The sequence below is a fragment of the Oncorhynchus clarkii genome, chromosome 7, assembly GCF_045791955.1.
Source record: "Oncorhynchus clarkii lewisi isolate Uvic-CL-2024 chromosome 7, UVic_Ocla_1.0, whole genome shotgun sequence".
Taxonomy (NCBI): Eukaryota; Metazoa; Chordata; class Actinopteri; order Salmoniformes; family Salmonidae; genus Oncorhynchus; species Oncorhynchus clarkii.
Window position 1 is genome coordinate 23,045,140 of NC_092153.1, and position 25,918 is coordinate 23,071,057.

A 25,918-nucleotide genomic window follows, 5' to 3' on the forward strand; every position below is an offset into this window, starting at 1 on the left:
ACCTAAATATATTTAAAATATATATATTAAAAAAAAAAAACATATTTAGGTGACCAATCATATTTTGGGGACAAATCATATTTGTCTTATATATATATATATATATATATACACAGTGCCTTGCGAAAGTATTCTGCCCCCTTGAACTTTGCGACCTTTAGCCACATTTCAGGCTTCAAACATAAAGATATAAAACTGTATTTTTTTGTGAAGAATCAACAACAAGTGGGACACAATCATGAAGTGGAACGACATTTATTGGATATTTCAAACTATTTTAACAAATCAAAAACTGAAAAATTGGGCGTGCAAAATTATTCAGCCCCTTTACTTTCAGTGCAGCAAACTCTCTCCAGAAGTTCAGTGAGGATCTCTGAATGATCCAATGTTGACCTAAATGACTAATGATGATAAATACAATCCACCTGTGTGTAATCAAGTCTCCGTATAAATGCACCTGCACTGTGATAGTCTCAGAGGTCCGTTAAAAGCGCAGAGAGCATCATGAAGAACAAGGAACACACCAGGCAGGTCCGAGATACTGTTGTGAAGAAGTTTAAAGCCGGATTTGGATACAACATTTTTTCCCAAGCTTTAAACATCCCAAGGAGCACTGTGCAAGCGATAATATTGAAATGGAAGGAGTATCGGACCACTGCAAATCTACCAAGACCTGGCCGTCCCTCTAAACTTTCAGCTCATACAAGGAGAAGACTGATCAGAGATGCAGCCAAGAGGCCCATGATCACTCTGGATGAACTGCAGAGATCTACAGCTGAGGTGGGAGACTCTGTCCATAGGACAACAATCAGTCGTATATTGCACAAATCTGGCCTTTATGGAAGAGTGGCAAGAAGAAAGCCATTTCTTAAAGATATCCATAAAAAGTGTTGTTTAAAGTTTGCCACAAGCCACCTGGGAGACACACCAAACATGTGGAAGAAGGTGCTCTGGTCAGATGAAACCAAAATTGAACTTTTTGGCAACAATGCAAAACGTTATGTTTGGCGTAAAAGCAACACAGCTCATCACCCTGAACACACCATCCCCACTGTCAAACATGGTGGTGGCAGCATCATGGTTTGGGCCTGCTTTTCTTCAGCAGGGACAGGGAAGATGGTTAAAATTGATGGGAAGATGGATGGAGCCAAATACAGGACCATTCTGGAAGAAAACCTGATGGAGTCTGCAAAAGACCTGAGACTGGGATGGAGATTTGTCTTCCAACAAGACAATGATCCAAAACATAAAGCAAAATCTATAATGGAATGGTTCAAAAATAAACATATCCAGGTGTTAGAATGGCCAAGTCAAAGTCCAGACCTGAATCCAATCGAGAATCTGTGGAAAGAACTGAAAACTGCTGTTCACAAATGCTCTCCATCCAACCTCACTGAGCTCGAGCTGTTTTGCAAGGAGGAATGGGAAAAAATGTCAAGTCTCTCGATGTGCAAAACTGATAGAGACATACCCCAAGCGACTTACAGCTGTAATCGCAGCAAAAGGTGGCGCTACAAAGTATTAACGTAAGGGGGCTGAATAATTTTGCACGCCCAATTTTTCAGTTTTTGATTTGTTAAAAAAGTTTGAAATATCCAATAAATGTCGTTCCACTTCATGATTGTGTCCCACTTGTTGTTGATTCTTCACAAAAAAAATACAGTGTTTTATATCTTTATGTTTGAAGCCTGAAATATGGCAAAAGGTCGCAAAGTTCAAGGGGGCCAGAATACTTTCGCAAGGCACTGTATGTATACGTTTTTCCCCAGGTAACCAGGCCTACACTTGGGAGAGTAATACTCAATACATCAGAGGTGGGACCAAGTCACTTTTATTTCAGTCACAAGTAAGTCACAAGGTCCGATTCTCAAGTCGAGTCCCAAATAGAACTGTCAATTAAAAAAAATACACATACAGTACCAGTCAAAAGTTTGGACACACCTACTCATTTCAGGATTCGTCTTTATTTTTTACATGGTAGAATAATAGTGAAGACATCAAAACTATGAAATAAGACGTATGGAATCATGTAGTAACCAAAAAAAAGTGTTAAACAAATCAAAAAATATATTTCAGATCCTTCAAAAAAAGCCTTGATGACCGCTTTGCACATTCTTGGAATTCTCTCAACCAGCTTCACCTGGAATGTTTTTCCAACAGTCTTGAAAGAGTTCCCACATCTGCTGAGCACTTGTTGGCTGCTTTTCCTTCACTCTGCGGTCCAACTCATCCCAAACCATCTCAATTGCGTTGAGGTCAGGTGATTTTGGAGGCCAGGTCATCTGATGCAGCACTCCATCACTCTCCTTCTTGGTCAAATAGCCCTTACATAGCCTGGAGGTGTTTTTTGGGTCATTGTCCTGTTGAAAAACAAATGATATTCCCACTAAGCGCAAACCAGATGGGATGGCGTATTGCTGCAGAATGCTGTGGTAGCCATGCTGGTTAAGTGTGCCTTGAATTCTAAATAAATCACAGACAGTGTCACCAGCAAAGCACACTCACAGCATCACACCACCTCCTCCATGCGTCACAGTGGGAACCACACATGTGGAGATCATTCTACTCTGCGTCTCACAAAGACACAGTGGTTGGAACCAAAAATCTCAAATTTGGACTCATCAGACCAAAGGACAGATTTCCACCGGTCTAATTGCTCATGTTTCTTGGCCCAAGCAAGTCTCTTCTTATTATTGATGTCCTTCAGTAGTGGTTTCTTTGCAGCAATTTGACCATGAAGGCCTGATTCACGTAGTCAGCTGATGTTGAGATGTGTCTGTTACTTGAACTCTGTGAAGCATGTATTTGGGCTGCAATCTGAGGTGCAGTTAACTCTAATTAATTTATCCTCTGCAGCAGAGGTACCTCTGGGTCTTCCTTTCCTGTGGCGGTCCTCATGACAGCCAGTTCATTCATAGCACTTCCAAAAATGACCTTTTAACAAGGCACACCTGTTCATTGAAATGCATTCCAGGTGACTACCTTATGAAGCCGGTTGCCAAGAGTGTGCCGGGCTGCCATCAAGGCAAAGGGAGGCTTACTTTGAAGAATCTCCAATATAAAATATATTTTCATTTGTTTAACACTTTTTTGTAACTGCATGATTCCATGTGTGTTATTTGATAGTGTTGATGTCTTCACTACTATTCTACAATGTAGAAAATAGCAAAAAATAAAGAGAAACCTTGAATGAGTAGGTGTGTCCAAACTTTTTACTGGTACTGTATATATCTGTTCACTAGCTCACCCAACCTGTGTTGATTGACCGTTTGCTGGTCCAGTCAGTGTGCAGTGTGTGTGTTACACTAGCCAATCTGCTACACGTTCATTTTGAAAGTGCAATGCTGCGACTATTGTGACTGTGTGGAAAATATTGCACTGAGACTCTGCCTCGAAATGACCGACTAACCTGGCCAGATAATTTAGTCATCAGTCTCTCGTCAAAGTCAAGTCCCGAGTCTTGAGGCTCCAAGTCGAAGTCAAGTCTCGAGTTATTTTCTATCAAGTCGAGTCTCAAGTCATGAAATTATGTTATGTGACTTGAAGCCGCAACAGGTTGAACGTGCATGCTTTTCTGAGGAGATGAGGGAACAGCTGTTTCTCTTTATATTGATTAATACTGCAACCCACTTTCTACTCGCCTCTCCCATCCAGTGTTGCAAAGTACTTAAGTAGTACTTTAAATGATTTTTTCTTAAGTCGTTTTTGGGGGTATCTGTACTTCACTTTTTATATTTTAGACATCATGTACTTTTACTCCACTACATTCGTAAAGAAAATAATGTACTTTTTACACCATACATTTTCTCTGACACCCAAAAGTACTAATGTTGAATGCTTAGCAGAACAGGAAAATGGAAAATTCATGCACTTATCAAGAAAAGAAAAGAAAAAACATCCCTGGTCATCCCTATTACCTCTGAACTGGCAGATCCACTAAACACACGTGCTTTGCTGGTAAATGATGTCTGAGTGTTGGAGTGTGCCCCTGGCTATCCGTACATTTAAAAAAAAAAAGAAATGAGTGCTGTCTGGTTTGCTTAATATAAAGTATCTGAAATTATTTATACTTTTTCTTTTGATACTTACGTATATTTGAGCAAATTACATTTATTTTGATACTTAAGTATATTTAAAACCTAATTTTACTCAATTAACATTTTATTGGGTGACTCACTTTTACTTGAGTCAATTTCTATTACGGTATCTTTACTTTTACTCAAGTACAGTACTGTATGACAATTGGGTACTTTTCCCACCACTGTACCCATCAACATGTCCTCACCATTTCAGAGAGCACTGAAGAGAGACAGCAATGGACACATATTTTTTCTTACATAATACTGACTGAGTGAATAATACAACACACATGTTGTAAAAAACATTGTGTGTGTGTGTGTGTTCTAGGCTCACCCTGGACACAGTTATGCTCATCACTGTGATCCACACAGTCAGGCAGGGCATCACAATGCCAGCGGCTGGGGATGCAGTGAGCTCTGTTCAGACACAGGAACTCATCCTCCCTGCACTCCCTCACACAGTCTACCTGTCGGCACAACACACACACACACACACACACACACACACACACACACACACACACACACACACACACACACACACACCTCAATAACAACAAACACATACACCCCTGTCCTCTACCAAGCCACTGCCAGGTCTCAAAGTGGCTTGTCCAAGTCTTAACATTACATTATGATGTACGCCAAGCAGAAGAAGAAACAGGAGAAGAAGATTTTGTCCATTGTCATTTTCAGATTAAATGTGAATTATATATTTTTTTTACAAAACATGACAGAGGGATGTGTTATAAACTGTGAGTTATAGGTTGAATTAATCAACATGCCCCCTGGCGCGAAATACTTGGCCTTTGGTGAGATTGCTTTAATATATAATGCACGAGTCTAGGATGACGTCGCTCTCTCCAGGGGACTCTGTTGGCTGTGGAGAAAGACCTTATTAAAGGAGAGGTAAGCTTCCACTGTACGGAGGTGACTCTGAACTAAGCATGGTTTTAATTACACCGAGATCCTACGGGACCCTGATGTTTGGAGGGAACAGGCAAACATTACCACACTACTTGTATCCAGGTAACTTGAGAGATAAGGATATTGATTGCCAAGAGCAATCTTTACATTTTACACAGATGCGTCGTGCTGGCAATCATACAACAACATTTCAGGGGGATTTCCCATGAAAATATGGGCCAAGATAAATTAGGACACATTTTCACATGTCGATGACCTTATGAACAAATGCCATACATTAACGGACAACAGACATGAAAGGTATCCTGGATCATCGCACAGATGATGAGGCTCAGCGGCTACTGCAATCAGGGCTTCATCAGAGAGCACTCACCTCATCAGATCCATCGGGGCAGTCTCGCTGGCCGTCACACCTCAGACGGGCCGACACACAGCCTCCCCCGACACACTCATACTCACTCAGGGCGCAGGACGGAAGGACCGCTGAAACAGATAACATAGCACTTTTATTCCAAATGACTTGACAGGACAGTGAGTGCACACATTTGTATGATGTGTAGTTATTGAACCCACGACCTTGACGTTGCTAGCGCCACGCTCTTACCGACGGATCCACGCAGGACCACTCTAGACAAAAAGGAGCTGACGACATAGACAATCCCCATTAAACCGGGGGCTGAAAATACTTCTCGACTGGCCACGACACCACCTGGTATACAAGTGCAACACAATGGCTGCAGATCCAGAAACAGAGCTGCTTCAGAGGGTCCATTCTGAGTGCTATTCCGAGCGTGTTTTGGAGCACTTTGGACCCATCAGAGCAATTCAGTCTCACTCCCATTTGGACTCTGGGAGAGAGGGGTGAAAAGCTTTTTCATGCCTGGCACGGTGTGGCCCTTCCAATTGGAGGGATTTACAGTGCAAGTGCAGCCACGGCTGTCCACAGGTACTCTCCATATGAATATATAAAGAAAGTACTCAGCTAAAATATTAAAAACAAGTTATTATGAGAGAGAGAGAGAGAGAGAGAGAGAGAGAGAGAGAAAGAGAGAAAGAGAAAGAGAAAGAGAGAGAAAGAGAGAGAAAGAGAGAGAAAGAGAGAGAAAGAGAAAGAGAGAGAAAGAGAGAGAGAGAGAGAAAGAGAGAAAGAGAGAGAAAGAGAGAGAAAGAGAGAGAGAGAGAAAGAGAGAGAAAGAGAGAGACAGAGAGAGAGAGAGAGAGACCAACAAACCTGCACGCCTTTGTGTTATTTATCATCAACCACACCCTCGATGTTCCTGTTTGTGACCATCTTGATGATGTTGCTAATGAATCGTTCCATTTCCAAAGTACGCTTTGGCAATATGTACATTGTTAAATCATGCCAATAAAGCAACTGAATTGAACGAGGGAGAGACAGACAGACAGACACACAGAGAGAGAGAGAGATACACAGAGAGAGAGAGAGACAGAGAGAGATAATAGACAGGGAGAGAAGAGTCAGAGAAAGACAGACCAATTCCCAGATCTCAGGGAATTAGACCAAACTTCTCAATTGGTACAAAATATATAGAGTACTGCACACACTACAAATACTTAGATACAAAAAAATAAGCTAAACTGGACACCTTAATGAGGCAGTGAATTAACTGAGAGAGAAAGCACGCAGGGCATTTTACGCCATTAAAAAACAAATTAAAATTGAAATACCTATTCAAATTTGTCTAAAACGTATTGAATGTGTCATTGAACCAATTGCACTTTATGGCAGCGAGGTGTGGGGTCAACATGCAAAACAAGGTTTCACCCAATGGGACAAAAACCAAATTGAAACCCTAGATGGAGAGCTCTGTAAGATTCTCCTCCAAAACTAAACAATGCATGCAGGGCAGAATTAGGCCAATATCGACTAATAATAAAACCCCAAAAAAGAGCAATTAAGTTTTGGAAACATCTAAAATACAGTGACCCCCTCTCATATCATTACCAAGCCCTACAATACCAAGAGCTGAGCAAAGAAAAGAGTCCCATCATCCAGCTGGTCCTGGGGCTGAGTTTACAAACCTGTTCTACCAACACACTGAAGCCTCAGGACCAGAACATCCAATCAATCAGAATAAACCAAATTACAACACAGTCAAAACAAAACTACATTACTTACAGGGAAACACAAGCACAAAGCAAAATGCAGTACTATCTGGCCCTAAATCGACAGTACACCGTGGCAAACTATTTGACCATGGTTACTGATCAAAATCTTCAAAACACCTTGACAAAGTACAGGCTCAGTGAACACAGTCTTGCCATTGAGAAGGGTAGACAGGAAAACATGGCTCCCTGAAGAGTAAAGGCTGTGCAACCACTGCACCACAGCAGAACCTGAGACCGAGCTGCATTTCCTGACAAAATGTCAAAACATAAAAAATGTAGAGTGTCAGTTCCCCAAATTCGAAACCCTTATTCAAAGTTTCAAAGACCTCTCTTATGAGAATAAGCTACCCTTCCTGTTGGGGGAGGACGCCGAGAGCTGTGGGTTGGCAGCACACTACATTGACGCCTGCCATATGATGAGGTACAGTGTCTGACAGACCAATCAACCTGCACATGTCCTCTACTGTATGCTTATTGTTATTGTTCACTGTATGGTCATTTTGACCCTTGATTATTGTTGTTACTGTTGTCCCATTGACAATTTTGATTATTATTATCTAAATGATGTTAATATTGTAAATCTCCAAAGTAAGCTCTATGTACAGTACATTGTTACGTCAGGCCAATAAAGCAAAATTAATTGAATTGACAGACAGACAGACAGACAGACAGACAGACAGACAGACAGAGAGACAGAGAGACAGAGAGAGACAGACAGAGAGACAGAGAGACAGAGAGACAGAGACAGACAGAGACAGACAGAGACAGAGAGACAGAGAGACAGAGACAGAGAGAGAGAGAGAGAGAGAGAGAGAGAGAGAGAGACAGTGACAGAGATAGAGGGAGACATCTCGGTGGGAGAGACATACAGCTCATTTTAATTTCACACCTGTAGTTATCAGACAGGAGAGAAGGTCAGCTTGCTGATATTGAACCATCTGCTCGAGATTTGAAGTGCCTTGAAGCTACTCTGGCCTTGCATTAACTTCTCCACAAGACTTCAAGTTTGGCAGGCATTCAATTCATGCAATGAAGCACAAAGGGATTCCGAATCTTAAAATAAAAGGTGAATGTCAGGACATACTACAGTGGAGTGAAATCTGTAACTGCTGTCAACTGAGAATTGGTTCACGTGCGGGAATAACTCTGTTTCTGAAGGTGTTAAAGGTTATTTTCTAGCTTTCAATGTGAGACAGTAAAGCCAACTGTATCTACGCTTACTGGTGACCTCGTAAAACGGCAGCCGTTGCCGAACACGAACAAACACAAACGAACACACACTCCTCCAATCACAAGGTGTGTGACGCACACAAGCATGCATTCCAACAGAGGGCGGTATTAACATGGTTGTAGGCTTTGAGTAAGACAGTGAAAGCAAGTCCCCACTTTCACCCGCAGCCATCCAACAGCTATACAGTAAGTAAATCAAGTGTGTGTGTGTGTGTGCGCGCATGTGTACGTGTGTGTGTCCGTGCGTGTGTGTCTCTGAGCTCATACCAGGTCCTTGGCAGTTCCTCTCGTCCTCCCCCATCTTACAGTCCTCCCGGCCGTCACAGAGCCACTTGTTGGAGATGCAGAGGTGATTGAGACACTGGAATTGGTCCGCGGGGCACGAGCGCGTCTCACAGCCTTTTTCATCAGAGCTATCGGCACAGTCCGTGTCACCGTCACAACGGAAACGAGCCGAGATGCACTCTCCGTTGTCACACACAAAGTCCCTGGAGGGGCAGGTGGCTGGCTCTGAGAGTTGTAAGGGGAATAAGGAACGACAGTGATTTTAGGCGCATGACACTGAGGCCTGTTCCCCCAGGACATTCCTCATCATGCCAAGCATGGTGGTAGTTATACTAGGTGGCAGTTATACTAGGCCACGTTGTTTTGCGGAGTCATGTCACACGACGGGGATTTGAACCTTTTGGAGCGTTTTCATTGAGCGTTCCCCTTTTCTTTTTCATGTCAGATGATCCAGCCTCATACTCAGACAATCCCTTTCATTTTTTGGTGCAGTTGTCATTTCTGGAGAAGGCTTTAAAATACAGGATAACAATTTTGCTACGTCACATGATTTCCCCAAAAACACAAGGCTCTGGTTATAGTGTCAGGGAGTACGCGAGTTATATAGTAGTATACAAAAGTTCAAGTTCCAAGTCCATTCCTTCCAGCCTACACAAGAGACCGAAAGCGAGGGACTTACTGCAGTTCTGTTCGTCTGTGTTGTCGCCGCAGTCACTCTGTCCATCACACCTCCAGTGTTCCGGGACACAGTTGTTGTTGTGGCACCGGAACTCATGAGGACCGCATGTCTTCTCATCTAGGCACACAGAAACAACAAAGACAGTTCATAAAGGGCGCAGCACAAGCAAAGTGTGTGACACGGGAGCCGCGTTGATGTTTCACACACAGCGCCAGGTGTGCCGCGACCGTGATCGCCAGTCCCTTGAGCTTTCGCTAAGGAAGACGACAAGACGATGGCCAATAACGGGTGAAACATTACTTTACATACTGTATACACAAACGCCTGCTACTGTCAAGAAGAACGACTAGGAGAACAGTAACTTTCCTGTCTTCTTTCTAAAATAACAACCTAGTAATCCGTCTGTACATGTCGTCCCGACACTGTAAAATCAATGCAATGTGATTTCCTCTCATCTCCCTGTCAGACTTTTAAACCAACTATTGGGAGAGTAGATAAATACATAATGCATTATTAATTGACAACCACACGGTACCATGCTCGAGAGCTAATTCCCAGACTTAGTATGACATTAACAGAATTCAAATTCGACCTGAGCACACCGCGACAGTTGAACACTAAATACATTCCTTCCCTTTGCCTGAAAGATTTAAGAATTAAGAAAGACAAATAAGATGCTGGGCAGAATTCCAGAACTCGTATGATGTTTGCTTCTCGTCAGTGAAGGTAAGTCAAAGCCAGTAGGTGTATACATCATGTTCACAAAGTGTGTATGTCTCCTCTCACGCTTAATATCTGCCAGGTTGGATGAGAAGAAACCTTTAAATGTGACCCATAGAGAGAGAAAAAATAAGAAAAAAAAATGGAACACTGACTGAAAACCAGAGAGAACGACTCAAATCATAGAGAGACCTTACTGTCATCCCCTCAATCCCCCTAAATGTCACCATTAAACGCACAGGCAGCAGTGGAAATGCCAAGGTCAATCCCTAGCAATCCATTTGATGAGAGGAAGAGACAGTAAATTGACTTAACCTCCTCCAGCTAATCTCCGGAGCTGGCCATATTAACAAGTGCTTTATGAGCATATCAAAGACCAGTCAGCATTTATGAGGTGGTCATCAGTAAAAAAAAAAAAAAATGGCATTTGATGTCTGCATAACGTTATCTATCACATTCAATTTAAGTGTACACGTTTGGGTTTAGCTGCTCAAAGATTGCATATAGCATAACGAGACACAAAGTCGAGATACAAATGTCCCTTTAGAGGAGGCCATTCCATCAAACACTGCTACAAACACTGCTACAATAGACTAGACTACACTCTTAGAAAAAAAAGTTGCTATCTAGAACCTAAAAGGGTTCTTCGGCTGTCTCCATTGGAGAACCCTTTGAAGAAACTATTTTGGTTTCAGGTAGAACCCTTTTGGTGATTCTACATGGAAACCAACAGGGTTTCCTACCTTGAACCAAAAAGGGTTATCTTATGGGGACAACCGAAGAACACTTTTGGAACCCTTTTTTCTAAGAGTGTAGACTAGAATATAATATAACATACATTGCCTTCAGAAAGCATTCATACCCGTTGACTTACTCCACATTTTGTTAGAATCAACATTGGCAGTGATTACAGCTGTGAGTATTTCTGGGTAAGTATTGCACACTTGGATTGTACAATATTAGATTATTTTTTTTTTTAACTTTAAGCTCTGTCAATTTGCCATTTTTTTCATGTCTTGCCATACTTTTTCAAGCCATTTTAAGTCAAAATTGTAACTAGGCCACTCAGGAATATTCAACGTTGTCTTGGTAAGCAACTCCAGTGTATATCTGGCCTTGTGTTTCAGGTTATTGTCCTGCTGAAAGGTGAATTTGTCTCCCAGTGTCTGCTGGAAAGCAACCTGAATCAGGTTTCCCTCTAGGATTTTGCCTGAGCTTAGCTCTATTCTGTTTCTTTTTATCCTAAAACACTCCATAGTCCTTGCAGATGAGCATACCCATAACATGATGCAGTCACCACCATGATTGAAAATATAAAGAGTGGTACTCAGTGACGTGTTGTGTTGGATTTCAAATCCAATTTTATTAGTCACATGCGCCAAATACAACAGGTGTAGTAGACCTTACAGTGAAATGCTTACTTATGAGCCCCTAACCAACAATGCAGTTTAAAAAAAATATGGATAAGAACATGAAATAAAAGTAACAAGTAATTAAAGAGCTACAGTAAAATAACAATAGCAAGATTATATACAGGGGGGTACCGGTACAGAGTCAATGAGCGGGGGCACCGGTTAGTTGAGGTAATATGTACATGAAGGTAGAGTTTTTAAAGTGACCATGCATCGATGATAACAACAGAGAGTAGCAGCGGTGTAAAAGAGGGGGAGAGGGAGGTAATGCAAATAGTCTGGGTAGCCATTTGATTAGGTGTTCAGGAGTCTTATGGCTTGGAAGCTGTTTAGAAGCCTATTGGACCTAGACTTGGCGCTCCGGTAACGCTTTGCCGTGTGGTAGCAGAGAGAACTGTCTATGACTAGGGTGGCTGGAGTCTTTGACAATTTTTAGGGCAATTTTCACACCGCCTGGTATAGAGGTCCTGGGTGGCAGGAAGCTTGGCCCCAGTGATGTACTGGGCCGTTTGCACTACCCTCTGTAGTGCCTTGCGGTCGGAGGCCGAGCAGTTTCCATACTAGGCGAGGAAACCAGTCAGGATGCTCTCGGTGGTGCAGCTACCTTTTGAGGATCTGAGGACCCATGCCAAATCTTTTCAGTCTCCCGAGGGGGAATATGTTTTGTCGTGCCCGACTGTCTTGGCGTGCTTGGAACATGTTAGTTTGTTGGTGATGTGGACACCAAGGAACTTGAAGCTCTCAACCTGCTCCAGATTTGCCTCAAACATAAAGCTTTGTATTCAGCACATGCAGTTAATTTCTTTGCCACATTGTATGCAGTATTACTTAACTGTCTAATTGCAAAAAATATGCATGTTTTGGAAAATCTTCCATCTATTCACTTTGCCATTTAAATGAGTGTTGTTGATCCATCCTTAGTTTTCTCCTATCACAGCCATTAAATTCTGTAACTGTTTTAAAGTCCATAACCATTGGCCTCATGGTAAAATCCCTGAGCGGTTTCCTTCCTCTCCAGCAACTGAGTTAGGAGGGATGCCTGTATCTATGTAGTGACTGGTTGTATTGATACATCCAAAGTGTAATTAATAACTTCACCATGCTAAAAGGGATATTCAATGTCCGCTTGTTTTATTTACTTTGCCCATAGGTGCCCTTCTTTGTGAGCTATTGGAAAACCTCCCTGGTTTTTGTTGTTGAATCTGTGTTTGAAATTCACTACTCGACTGAGGGACCATTACAGATAATTGTATGTGTGGGGTACAGAGATGAGGTAGTCATAAAAATATCATGTTAAACACTATTATTGCACAGAGTGAGTCCATGCAACTTATGTGACATGCTAAGCAACTCTTTACCCCTGAACTTATTTAGGCTTGCCATAACAAAGGGGTTTGAATACTTAACGACTCAAGTTTTTCCTTTTTTTAAATTAATTTGTAAACATTTCAAAAAACATAATTCCACTTTGACATTATGGGGTATTGTGTGTAGGCCAGTTGCACAAAAATCTCAATTTAAACCATCTTAAATTCAGGCTGTAACACAACAAAACGTGAGGCAAAAAAGGTCAAGGGGTGTGTGAACGCTTTCTGAAAGGCACTGCAGTACAATCGAAGTAGAACGCACCACAGTTGGCCTCGTCCGATCCATCGGCACAGTCCGGGTCCTCGTCACACACCCACAGGGCTGAGATACAGTGCATGGAGCTCTTACACTGGAACTGGTTGGCAGAACAGGTGCTCTCAGCTGGGGATGGAGACCGATGGCACAGCAGAGAGAGAAGAGACAGGGAGTTAAAACAGGTACATCAACTCTGAAGAATAAAGATGAAGAGAGACGGCGCCACGCGCTATACAAAAAAATGACCAGTTAACCAGTCTATATAAAAATGGCAAAACTTCCTCGGCTAATGCAACTGAAGGTACCAAAATGATCAAAAATGACCAAAACAATAGAAATACACATGCACTGTAGTTGCATCAAATTCACACAAATCTATGGTGTGGCGCAATAGAGAAAGTACAATTATGAGTAAATCAGATTCATTTTTCCTCCACACCCTCCTTCCTGCCACAGTACCCTGACACCCAGAGCACAGCTTCCTCTTTCCCAGCAGGAGGGGGGATGGAGGTGGTTAGAGCTCCAGCTGCATCTCTAAACCCTCAGCCCTCCCAGCGTGATTAGCCCTGGTTAAACCTCCCTCTGTCTCAGAAATACATCCCCTCAGCCCTCAGACGCAGGCTAAACCTCCTTCTGTTTGTCCTAATCTGCACCCTGGGTGAGACTCAGCTCCTGAAATATCCTCTCTGTCTCGCTCTGTCGCTCACACGCGCGCATAATTTTGCCATGGAAAAACGGGCGCACTGGCATTTTCCAAGCCCTAACGCCGGAGTGCTGTGTGATGTCAGCTGGCTTGCACTGAGGTGGGAGGGGTGGAAATATTTGAGGTGTGTCCTTAAGAACGTGCGCCAATATGCCAATTTCAGTGAGTGCAACTAGGGATATTTAAGGCCGACAAAAAGCTGGTTTTAGCGGCAAAGCAATTGGTAATGACATTGATTTTGCCAGAGGATGCGCACACAGTAGCCTTAAGTACATCACCAGGGCTTTATTGAAACATAATGAATATCAGAACACTCAGACATTCCTTTTTTAAAATTTATCTCGGACATTATTTTTGTCCAGCTTCTGTGAAACATTTGGACTCATTATGTGCTATGCCCATTGCGTGAAAGGTGTCCGCGAACGTAGGGAGCCTGTTTAGGAACAAGTTATCAAAAAAACGTTATTCATATTGCCCCCCCCCCCAAAAATGTATCTTCCACTTTCCTCGGTTGGAACTTTCAAACCGCGGGAAACCGCGGGGATTGGTGCTGAATCCGCTTTGAGGCTATATTTGCCTGTTTTGTTACCTTTCACTTGGCTAAGTCACTATGGCCAAATCAACGGCAATGGTAGGCTACAGCTATAGATAGTATATCTGGAAGCAGTAACGGTGAGTGGATATTCCCGCCTTTTCTTTTTATATTGGATCTTTATCTAGCTCCTGTGAAAAGTTTGGATGTGCATCAAACCCTACGTTGTTGCCTAATATCACAGTATACGCAAACGGGGAGCAATTGTGGTGCCTGTAACTGTATTCAGACATATAGCCTGTTTAAAACCAGTTGTTGTTTCGTTTTAGGAGAATTTGATTAGAAGTACTCGCTCTCTTTGTAGGTCTTATCAATTAGTGAATTTAATATTGCTTATTGACAACGTTTGGCATGTCCCTGGCTAATGCATTTTTACAGTAGGCCTATATCAGTGCAAATGCTATGTTAACAATATATTTCCATATCGATGCCATGCAATTACTGTTCAAAAACACGTTCAACATATTTATCAAGTATGGGATGGGCCTACTTTTTGTTATTTTGTTTCTGTGGGCTATTTAACAAACTAGGCTATACTGGACAAACATTCAACTAGGAGTTGATTATGCAATACATAAAATACCATAAATACACAACTTGGGACCATAACGTTCGATCTGCATTTTTGTCAACATTTTGTTATTCATGTGGCCTTGTTCTGTTCAATGTTCTCAACCTATATAGTACTATAAATATCCTAATTCATGTTGTTAAGTTAAAAAGAATACAAGATACAAATTGTTGACACCATTCAAACCAATGAGGGTTCGGAATTCTAATGCCAATCATCTCAGAATCATATTTTTGCAGATATAACTTTATAGTCCCAAGCTCTCGACAACTTGAAGCAACCACATATGTAGCCATGGAGCATGTTCTGATTGGCCATTGAGAGGTCAAGTCGTGATACATCTTCAACTTGTTTATTTAGCAAAACCCAGCCCTTCCACGCCACCGCCAGCTACTGCACCCATAAATCTGGTTGTGAAAATAGCAACAAATATTTCTGATACCCCCCCCCCCCCCCAAACCTATAGCTCTGACCGCCAGCCATAGATTTACATTGTGTTAGGTTTGTTAAAATAGAGCCTACAGAGAAACACTTTACTTGGTGCTGTATATTCCTCCAGCCCCTCCCCATCCTTCCCCTCACACCCTCCCTCACCCTCACCCAGCCTACCAGCGTGGTTCAACCCCCTGCTGGTGCAATTGTCTTCTTCTCTGTTCCCAGTGGCCTCGGGGCAACACGGCTCTACCACTGAGCCAGGCCGGGGTTGAATGTGACTGCAGCCAGAGACTCAGGAGGTGAAGAGAGGGGGATCAGACTGCTTCTAGGGCTGGAGCTCTGAGACGAGTCGTTAACCCACCACTGTGATCTAATAAGGCGTTCATGGATGGCGTGCATGTATGTGTGTGTGTGTGTGTTTGTGTGTCTTGAGACCGTGCTCCAGTGTGTCTTAGAGCTGTCACTTTGATTCGCGATGACAACCAGACAGGTGTGACTACAGGTACTTACTAAGACCCTTCTCTCTGTCTCTCTCACAGACATGAGGAATTGTCTCATAACCTTTACCTGGTGCTGTACATTTCAGACAAGCAAAAGAAGCACCCAGAAGTTCAGAACTTTAAAATGTCAGAGGGATAACAAGCAGGGGATGAAACTCCAATCAAAATCCACAGCGAGGTCAAACTAGGTCAACTGAAAGGAAAAACACACCTCCTTTTCGTATTATAACAAGGACACGTGGCTTTTATTAATAATGGACCTTCCTTGTGTCTACGAAGGGAATTAACCAGGTATGGCGGCATGAACATAGAAGGCTGGGGCTTTCTATAATCCAAAGAGAATTGTTAACAGGGTGAATCATTGACCAAGAGTTGAAGATCAGAGAGGAAGTCACAGAGTCGCTCTGTTTCAGAGTCTGAGTTTCTCTCTACTGTTCCTTTCTTTCCTTGTGTCATTCATCAAAGGGTTGTCTCTCGCTAAAGAAATGACCAGAGTGCCAACAACTAAAAGCCTTTTCAATACTCTATTATCTAAATCTTGCAGAGGCTCATTTTTCATGGCCAAGTGAAATTGAAATCCCCCGGCAAAAAGTACAGAGCTGTCAAAACTTAGTCACATAGTCAGCCTCTTCTTTAAGACCGTATCTATTAAGATCCATCCATCTACGGATGATTTGATTCTTACGGCAGTCCGTCTCGTCCTCGCCGTCTCCACAGTCGTCCTGTCCGTTACAGCGCAGGTTCAGGGGGATGCACTTCTGACGCTTCCTGCATTTGAACTGTCCAGATAGACAGATGTAGGATTCTGTAGAAGGTATGAACAAAAGTTGTTAGCCTTAGGTAGTCTACAACGTTGTTTTTGATAGTTGTGGAAACTTTTGGGCGGATTCAGAATAGGATGGAGAGCGTCATAATTGATTTATTTACTTTATTTAACCAGGTAAGTAACGAGTATGCATTCTCTTTTACAATAATGGCCAGAAATGTAAAGAAATTCACCACAGTTGGCTTCATCAGAGTTGTCCCCACAGTCGTTCTCCCCATCACAGATAAACGGAGGCAGAGCACAGAGACCAGTTCCACACTGGAACCTCCCTGGCTGGCATTTAAACTCAGCTGTGAGGAAAGAACAGAAACACACACACATTGCACCGACTTTATAGAAACACAGCTAGTGAATAAAACCAGGGAGAAGGGTTGTAAAATGTACTGTACTGTACTGTGCAGTTAGTGTCCTGCTCCACTAGAGGGCTGTGAATTGATTGTGTAATTGCAAGTTGGTGTGTACAGAAAATGTGACCACCCTTACTGGGACCTTGTCAAGTGTATGTGTGTGTTGGTGACTCACGGCAGTCTGGAGGCTCGTCCGACCCGTCCCCACAGTCATCCACCGTGTCACACTTCCACCAGAAGGGGATGCACTCATCTGTCCCACAGCGGAACTACAAGACATAACAAGATTTCATCATCATCATCATCATCCAGGAAGATTTTGGGGACACTAAAGTACCTTAATGAAACCCCTGCTGGTACCCTCCCCATCTTCCAAAAACATATGAAAACACACCTCATCAAAATGTATCTTGATCTATCCCACAGCATCCCCCCCCCCCCACTCTCCCACTCCCCCTCCAACTAGCACAGGCTTAGCTGGTAGCTGCTTTATTGGGTGGCAGGTACAGTAGCCTTTGTGATTAGAGCGTTGGGCCAGTAACCAAAAGGTCGCTGGTTTGAATTCCGAAGCTGACAAAATCTGACACTGTGCCCTTGAGCAAGGCACTTAACCCAATTGATCCAGGGGTGCTGGACAAGGGTGCCACTGGCCGTGACCCTACACTCCCTATGGGCGTCTCAGGGGGAGTTGGGATATGCAAGAAACACATTCCCATGAGACACATATTGGACATGTTCCAAGTGTATAACATGTCAAATATAAGCACTCCTCTAATTATTCCTCAGGCAATATTTACTTACTTTGACTGTGAAATGTTGTTGTCCCACCTAGCTACCTTAAGATGAATTCACTAGCTGTAGGTGGCTCTGGATAACAGCGTCTGCTGAATGACTAAAATGTTAAATATTTCTGTAAGCAGTAGGAGAAAAGGGCCACTGACCTGGCTGGCTGTGCAATTGGAAAGGCAGGTCTTGTTTTCTGCAGCCAGGTAGAAGTGGGTGGGGCAGGCACACCTGTAACCTCCCCCGGGGGAGAGCAGACACAGGTGGCTGCAGCCTCCGTTGGTCACCTGACACTGGTGTTTGGGCACTGCAGCGGAGAGAGGGAGACTAAAACCCAACATCCACAGCTACAGCCCTTTCCCCTCAACTCTGCTGTCAGCATCATTAGTCTGAGGGCACATTTGCTCATTACAAAAAAAATAAACACCTCTCTCTCGCTCAAAGGCATGCAGACACACACACTGAGCGTCTAGACAATTACCGTCGGGTTGGCGGAGAGGGTGGTACACCTTGATGTTGTGGATGGTTCTCCAGTATCTAAGCAGCTCTGCTCCCTGAGCCCCGGAGGTCTTGTGGGCCCGGTTCAGCGACTTGGACTTCTCATCCGTCCAATAGATGACATCCTCAAACAGAGTCAGCGCCGTCACCTCCCGGATGTCTTGACTCGGCACTGGAATGGAATACACACTGATTAATCAGAGTCTGGAATACAGCCAGATCACACACACACACACACACACACAGTAGATTAACATGCCACTTCTACATTACGTTCATCTGATACTGCTTTAGGAGGAATCTGCTGAACACACACACACACAGCTCGTCCTGAATAATTGCTGTGACAAGCTGCCAGGCTCTGTGGTGTTTTATTGCAGGCAAAGAGAAGTAAAGACGTGACTAAATAGACTGTGTCTGTCAGCATGGCTTAGTAGAGCACGGAGTAGACTATAAGTACTACAGCTAATCACAAACTGGCTGTTGAAGACGAAAGACTGATATTAAATTAACAATAAAAATACGTTGAGAATGTCGTGACTTCACTTTAATTAACCTCTGCAGGATCGGTGTCCTCCCCACGGGACGGTTAAGCTAACGTAAGCTAATGTGATTAGCATGAGGTTGTAAGTAACATGAACATTTCCCAGGACAGACATATCTGATATGGGCAGAAAGCTTAAATTCTTGTTAATCTAACTGCACTGTCCAATTTACAGTAGTTATTACAGTGAAATAATACCATGCTATTGTTTGAGGAGAGTGCACAATTATGAACTTGAAAATGTATTAATAAACCAATTAGGACCATTTGGACAGTCTTGATACCACATTTTGAACAGATATGCAATGGTTCATTGGATTAGTCTAAAATGTTGCACATACACTGCTGTCATCTAGTGGCCAATATCTAAATTGCGCCTGGGCTGGAATACATTATGGCCTTTCTCTTGCATTTCAAAGATGGTACAAATAAAATACAATAAAATGCATGCGTTTTTCTTTGTGTTATCGTTTATCAGATCGAATGTGTTATGTTCTCCGACATTAATTTCACATTTCCACAAACTTCGAAGTGTTTCCTTTCAAATGGTATCAAGAATATGCATATCCTTGCTTCAGGTCCTGAACTACACGCACTTAGATTTGGGTATGTCATTTTAGGCTAAAATGTATGAAAAGGGTCGGATCCTTAAGAGATTTTTAAGCCTTGTTTAATAACATGTTTTGTTTGTGAACCAAATAGTACCTGGGGGAAAATTGAGTTAGACCAAATGAATAACTCAACAAAAAAAGAAGGTGAGAAAAACATTTCTCATTTCTCACAGGTTGAATGCCAGAGATAGATAGCGACTCATTTCAATTAACACCTTGCTTTGAAGTGTATGGAACAGGCATATTAATGACTTGGCTCACGCTCGGTTTCTGTGGAATCAATCACGGACAAACCGCTTCACAGTAATGTCAAGGTTTTTATCTAAAGTCTGAAAAAGTACACTCAATTTTATTTGTATTTGTTTATTTCATCTGTATTTAACCAGGTAGGCCAGTTGAGAACAAGTTCTCATTTACAACTGCGACCTGGCCAAGATAAAGCAAAGCAGTGCGACACAAACAACACAGAGTTACACATGGGATAAACAAACGTACAGTCAATAATACAATAGAAAAAGTCTATAAACAGTGTGTGCAAATGAGGGGGGATAATAAATAGGCCACAGTGGCGAAATTATTACAGTACGGCAAATTAAACACGGGGGTGATAGATGACAATGTCAATGGCAAACTGACCTTAAATCGGCACAAAGTATTATTTACAATTGAGCCATCAAATGTTGAGACACAGACAGAGAGAGACAGAGAGACACAGACACACAGACAGACAGACCAAGGGCAACACTCAATTCACTGTCCCTTACCTATGCGTCGTTTTGAACCGTCCATGTTTGAGAAGAGAATTTGATGCGAGTCAGCCCAGTAAAGTCTTTTTGCCGTGTAGTCAATGGTGAGAGCTGCAGGGTTGAATATGTCTGTGTCGCTGATCACCGTCCGGCCGCTGCCGTCCAAACCTATCCTCCCGATATGGGGATACTCTCCACCGTCGATCCAGAACACATAACTACAGAGGAATGGATACAGTTTTCAGCTAGACACCTTAGGCTACACTTCCCCACTTCGTTGGTCAAATGGGCTATGTGAACTGTGAACTGCGGTCGTCTCACTTGGTCATCTTAAGGTTAATGCACTAACTGTAAGTCGCTCTGGACAAGAGTGTCTGCTAAATGACAAAAATGATGTAAATCTAACTGTGTTTACTTCTCGTTACGGAGTAGTTTACGTGAAGATATCAAACTCAACATCAAAATGAGTACTAGACTTCAAGAGCCTGAGCAGAAAGTCGGCTGCCTCAGAAACAAAACAGCATAGGTACACTTGCACAGTAACAAACTGATTAGCTGGCATTTCTTTTGACAGTCTGTGGTTTCTCTCGACAGACATAGCTAAATCTCGTTCTGGATTCATTCTCTCCAGACGGTACCGTGACAGATAGTAGCACGGTGTAAAGACAGATGGAGAAGATGGAGAGTTGTACATGCCCAGTATCAGCATCCAGAGCCAGGTCGGTAGGGATGTCCAGACCGGTGCTGACCAGCACCACAGGATAGAGTCCGTTAGCCTTGGACACCTCCAGACTCTTCTTCCTTATGTCGCACCAGTACAGGTTCTTACCGATCCAGTCCACGGCTAGAGCACTAGGGGTGGACGTCCTGTGGATTACCTGTGGGTCAGAGGAGAGGAAACAGGTAGGGACATTTTCTTTCAAATCTCAATATCAAATCATTTCTTGAGTAACAACTAAGTACCTTCATGTGATTGTTTTCAATTCAATTTGTCAAAAAGAAGAAGAGAAAATGTAATCTTCGCAAAGGGCAATTTCTCAAGCAAGATTTTTCCTAGGAGGGGGGAGGGGGAAAACTGAAAAGCGGCTGTCATTGGCAGAGAGCTTGGAAATCTCTTTCTTATTGGTCTATTAACCAACTTGACGGCCTGGTGATGTCACCGTGGCAGGCCAAATCTCCATCCCACCAAAACAGACTGATATTTCAGGCAGTCTTTTTTAAAACAGCTCTTACCCAAAAGGACAACGTCATTTTCACAATTTCACGGTATTATTCCAACCTCATAGTGTGGAAGTACATATAGAACACAGGGAAATCATGTTTCCGACTGCACTGGGCCTTTAAAGCAACTCAAGATGAATCAGAAAAGCACTGTAACCTGAAGAAGATTGTGTGAAAAGCCCGAACGACTCACAACAGCCTTCTATGGGTCTGCACTGCAACAGTTCTAATATCGCCTTCATTCTAGTGATGACATTGGTCCCATAACTACAGAAGCGGTCTCGACTCGGAAGAGTTTCGGCAGCAGTGAGCTACGAATCAGACGGGAGTGATCCTGGGTACAGTAAAGCTATAATGAGTCATTAGCCCCGTATTAACGATAACGAGCCAAGGGGAGCCCCCTTAGGTGCTCAGGTTCTGTTGGCACTCTAACGTCATCCAGACTGACCCTGGCCTTTGGAAAGCTAAAATGGGGAGCCATGATTGGAGAGCAGCCATGTTCAAGGGCGCGAACACGCGAACACATGCACACTGATACGATCATTGACATACCGAGTCAGAGATCTTCCTCTGTGTAGCAAAGTAAGCACATTTCGTACTGTACTGTATCTATGGTGCATAACATGATCATGACAGGGTTCAGTAACACTTGTTGAACTGTTCGTCAAAACAGCATGATGATATTGTCATAAATATGACGACAACAAAACATCATAAAATACAGCTGAACCTAAACCAACAGCCATTGTTCTGTGCCAAACACCATAAACTAATACTCAGGTACGCCATCAACTGCATAATGCTGTGAACTATTAACAAGGGGGTCTAGGCCCAAAACAATCAAGTATTTCCTGAGGTGTAACAAAAACAAAGTTTTACAAAGAAGCTGTGTGTCTAAGGAATTATCCACTCTATAGTGTACATTGTTTGACAATGGAATGCATTCAAATCTCATTCCGCATTAGGCGCTACATGGCCATAATCCCTCCTATAGAATAAATCGTTTTATGTGCCTCGGCTCAACCTTCAGCCAGGGAAGACTGTCACCTTTAGTCACATTTAAACCGCTGCACAGTCAGGGTGTTTAATTCTAGATTTATAAAGCAGCCATAGACCTTCTCAACATCTCATCTCTAACAGTGTAATCTTGCCTGGTGGGGGGGTGAGAGCGAGAGAGAAAATGGATAAAGTGCATCCTTCCCTCAGGCTCATACGTTAACCACTACCACAAGAACACTATCTCACCACACACCTTCCTCAGGCTAATGTAGAACACGGTTGGGGTCAATTTGAATTGAAGACACTCAATTCAGGAAGTGATTTGAATAAATTACAAATGAGTCAACTTTTGAAATATATAGCTTCTCCTTGTAATGAACCCGATGGGAGACAGAGAGCTGGTTTCAAGCACAGGGCGCAGCAGGTGTTTATTGTAAAGGACCACAGGAGGCAGGTAACTGGGTCCAGGGGCAGGCAGAAGGTCATACACAGGGGTCCAAAAAGGCAACAGTACAGGCAGGGAAAAGGCTAGTAACGTCATCCGGGAGATCAGGCAAAAGGTTGATAACAGGAAATCCGATAGGCTAAAGTACAGGCAGGGAATAGGCAAAAGGTGTCATTAGTGAGGCAGGCCAAAACTATCATACACGGGATGATTACGGTACGGGAAAACCAGCACTCTGAATAGAAGAGTGTAACAAAACAAACAATACCTCACAATGATGGGGTGCAAAGAACTGAACTAAATAGTGTGTGATAATGACATGCAGGTGATTAGAATTCAGGTGATTGGGATCTGGAAAGTGAGCTGTGCTCAGGGGATCTAGGTGTTTGAGAGTATAAGCTGGAAAGTGGGCTGGAAAGTGAGCTGTGTTCAGGGGATTTAGGTGTTTGAGAGTGTGAGTTGGGAGCAGACGTTACACTCCTCTTCCGTTTTCTTTTTGAGAAGTCATTGAAAAGAGACGCCCTTTTTTTCCATTTTTGAATTGGAATCTGTTAACTTCCTGAATTGAATAACTTCCATTCCAATTTACCCCAAACCTGATGTATAAGCCGGTACTCTACTGTACCTTTAGGTCGCTCCCATTCAGTCGCATTCTGTTTATCCTCCGTTGGGTTAGGGCAGGAGAGCTCGAGTCGATCCAGTAAATCAACTCCTTCCTGTAGTCAAAGTCCACTGCTATAATGTTACTGAGGCCCTGCGGGACACAATCATAAGGTACATGTTGTACTGTTGGTACAAAAAAAATACCTCATTAAATATTGAACAATTGCTTTGCATAATTGGTTGGGGAGAGACATGTACTCAAGTGAGATGATCAATAAAAAAGATTCTGTGCATAAGAAACCTCCTCCATCCTTAAATATTGAGCTAGTTCAAAAAAAAGGAACACTTCTCTTTGTGTGTCTTACCTGTTTTAAAGGAGTGTAATTGGATCCATCAGTGCTTATTTTCCTGATGTCATGATGGTCGGCCAGAATCAGGAAGGGCTCTTCAGCTGAAGAAAATACAAGAAAAAAAATAATACAGCAATTACAATACACGACGACAACGACTAACAATATCGTCCAAAGAAATAATCTGATAGACATGTGTGACTCTTCAGTCACTTCAGTCCATCACTATGCAGGGGCGACTGTAGCAGTATGCTCTCAGAGATAATGGCTTGCGAAAATATTCACTCCACTTGGCATTTTCCCTATTTTGTTGCCTTACAACCTGGAATTAAAATGGATTTTTGAGGGGGGTTTGTAATCATTTCATTTACACAACATGCCTACTACCACTTTGAGGATGCAAAATATTTATTGGTGTGAAACAAAACAAATAAGAACATGCATAACTATTCACCTCCCCAAAGTCAATACTTTGTAGAGCCACCTTTTGCAGCAATTACAGCTGCAAGTCTCTTGGGGTATGTCTCTATAAGCTTGGCACATCTATCCACTGGGATTTTTGCCCATTCTTCAAGGCAAAACTGCTCCAGCTCCTTCAAGTTGGATGGGTTCCGCTGGTGTACAGCAATCTTTAAATCATAACACAGATTCTCAATTGGATTGAGGTCTGGGCTTTGACTAGGCCATTCCAAGACATTTACATAAATGTTTCCCCTTAAACCACTCAAGTGTTGCTTTAGCAGTATGCTTAGGGTCATTGTCCTGCTGGAAGGTGAACCTCCGTCCCAATCTCAAATCTCTGGAAGACTGAAACAGGTTTCCCTCAAGAATTTCACTGTATTTAGCACCATACATCGTTCCTTCAATTCTGACCAGTTCCTAGTCCCTGCCGATGAAAAACATCCCCACAACATGATGCTGGGATGGTTCTCTCTGGTTGAGAGGTGTTGGGTTTGCGCCAGACGTAGCGTTTTCCTTGATGGCCAAAAAGCTACATTTTAGTCTCAACTGACCAGAGTACCTTCTTTCATATGTTTGGGGAGAATCCCACATTCATTTTGGTGAACACCAAACATGTTTGCTTATTTTCTTCTGGCCACTCTTCCGTAAAGCCAAGCTCTGTGGAGTGTATGGCTTAAAGTGGTCCTATGGACAGATACTCCAATCTCCGCTGTGGAGCTTTGCAGCTCCTTCAGGGTTATCTTTGGTCTCTTTGTTGCCTCTGTGATTAATGCCCTCCTTGCCTGGTTTGTGAGTTTTGGTGGGCGGCCCTCTCTTGGCAGGCGTGTTGTGGTGCCATATTCTTTCAATTTTTTAATAATGGATTTAATGGTGCTCGGTGGGATGTTCAAAGTTTCAGATATTTTTTTATAACCCAACCCTGATCAGTACTTCTCCACAACTTTGTCCCTGACCTGTTTGGAGAGCTCCTTGGCCTTCATAGTGTTGCTTGCTTGGTGGTGCCCCATGCTTAGTTGTTTTGCAGCCTCTGAGGCCATTCAGAACAGATGTGTATATGTACTGAGATCATGTGACAGATCATGTGACACTTAGATTGCACACAGGTGGACTTTATTTAACTAATTATGTGACTTCTGAAGGTAATTGGTTGCACCAGATCTTATTTAGGGGCTTCATAGCAAAGGGGGTGAATACATATACACACACCACTTTTCAGTTTTTTATTTTTTTCAAATTTTTTGAAACAAGTTATTCTTGTTGTCCATTATGTCCATTACATGAAATCAAAATAACATTCCATTTAAATAACAGGTTGTAATGCAACAAAATAGGAAAAATGCCAAGGGGGGTGAATACTTTTGCAAGGCACTGTAGCTCATCATTACTGCAGTAACGTTACAGTCAGAGGCTCTGGAGGTGTCAATCTTATACAACCACTGATTTCCTCCCTAGCTCCAAGCCCTAGTATATATCACCATCACAGGCTATTATTTGACTGGTCTCACTACAGGTACCTTCCCAAAGAGATATAACAAGTGGTTTTACATCATACATATTCTAGTGTCCTCTTTTAACTAATCAGGATACTTGTTCTGAC

At 42.7% G+C, this 25,918-nt stretch overlaps 1 protein-coding gene across 1 annotated transcript in view; it reads right to left on the reverse strand.

The window, feature by feature from the left end:
• The window catches only part of LOC139414171 (low-density lipoprotein receptor-related protein 1B-like), a 195,784-nt gene that overhangs the window by 50,674 nt on the left and 119,192 nt on the right, over positions 1 to 25,918 (reverse strand). The window contains exons 57-70 of the mRNA XM_071162057.1: positions 23,875 to 23,960; positions 23,532 to 23,660; positions 20,938 to 21,119; positions 20,260 to 20,459; positions 18,324 to 18,512; positions 18,001 to 18,149; positions 17,235 to 17,328; positions 16,886 to 17,002; positions 16,572 to 16,691; positions 13,092 to 13,211; positions 9,331 to 9,447; positions 8,634 to 8,876; positions 5,380 to 5,489; positions 4,414 to 4,546 (exon numbers count right to left, since the gene is read on the reverse strand). Of these exons, the coding sequence (XP_071018158.1) occupies positions 4,414 to 4,546; positions 5,380 to 5,489; positions 8,634 to 8,876; positions 9,331 to 9,447; positions 13,092 to 13,211; positions 16,572 to 16,691; positions 16,886 to 17,002; positions 17,235 to 17,328; positions 18,001 to 18,149; positions 18,324 to 18,512; positions 20,260 to 20,459; positions 20,938 to 21,119; positions 23,532 to 23,660; positions 23,875 to 23,960 (1,989 nt within the window). The remainder of the gene's footprint in view (positions 1 to 4,413; positions 4,547 to 5,379; positions 5,490 to 8,633; positions 8,877 to 9,330; positions 9,448 to 13,091; positions 13,212 to 16,571; positions 16,692 to 16,885; positions 17,003 to 17,234; positions 17,329 to 18,000; positions 18,150 to 18,323; positions 18,513 to 20,259; positions 20,460 to 20,937; positions 21,120 to 23,531; positions 23,661 to 23,874; positions 23,961 to 25,918) is intronic.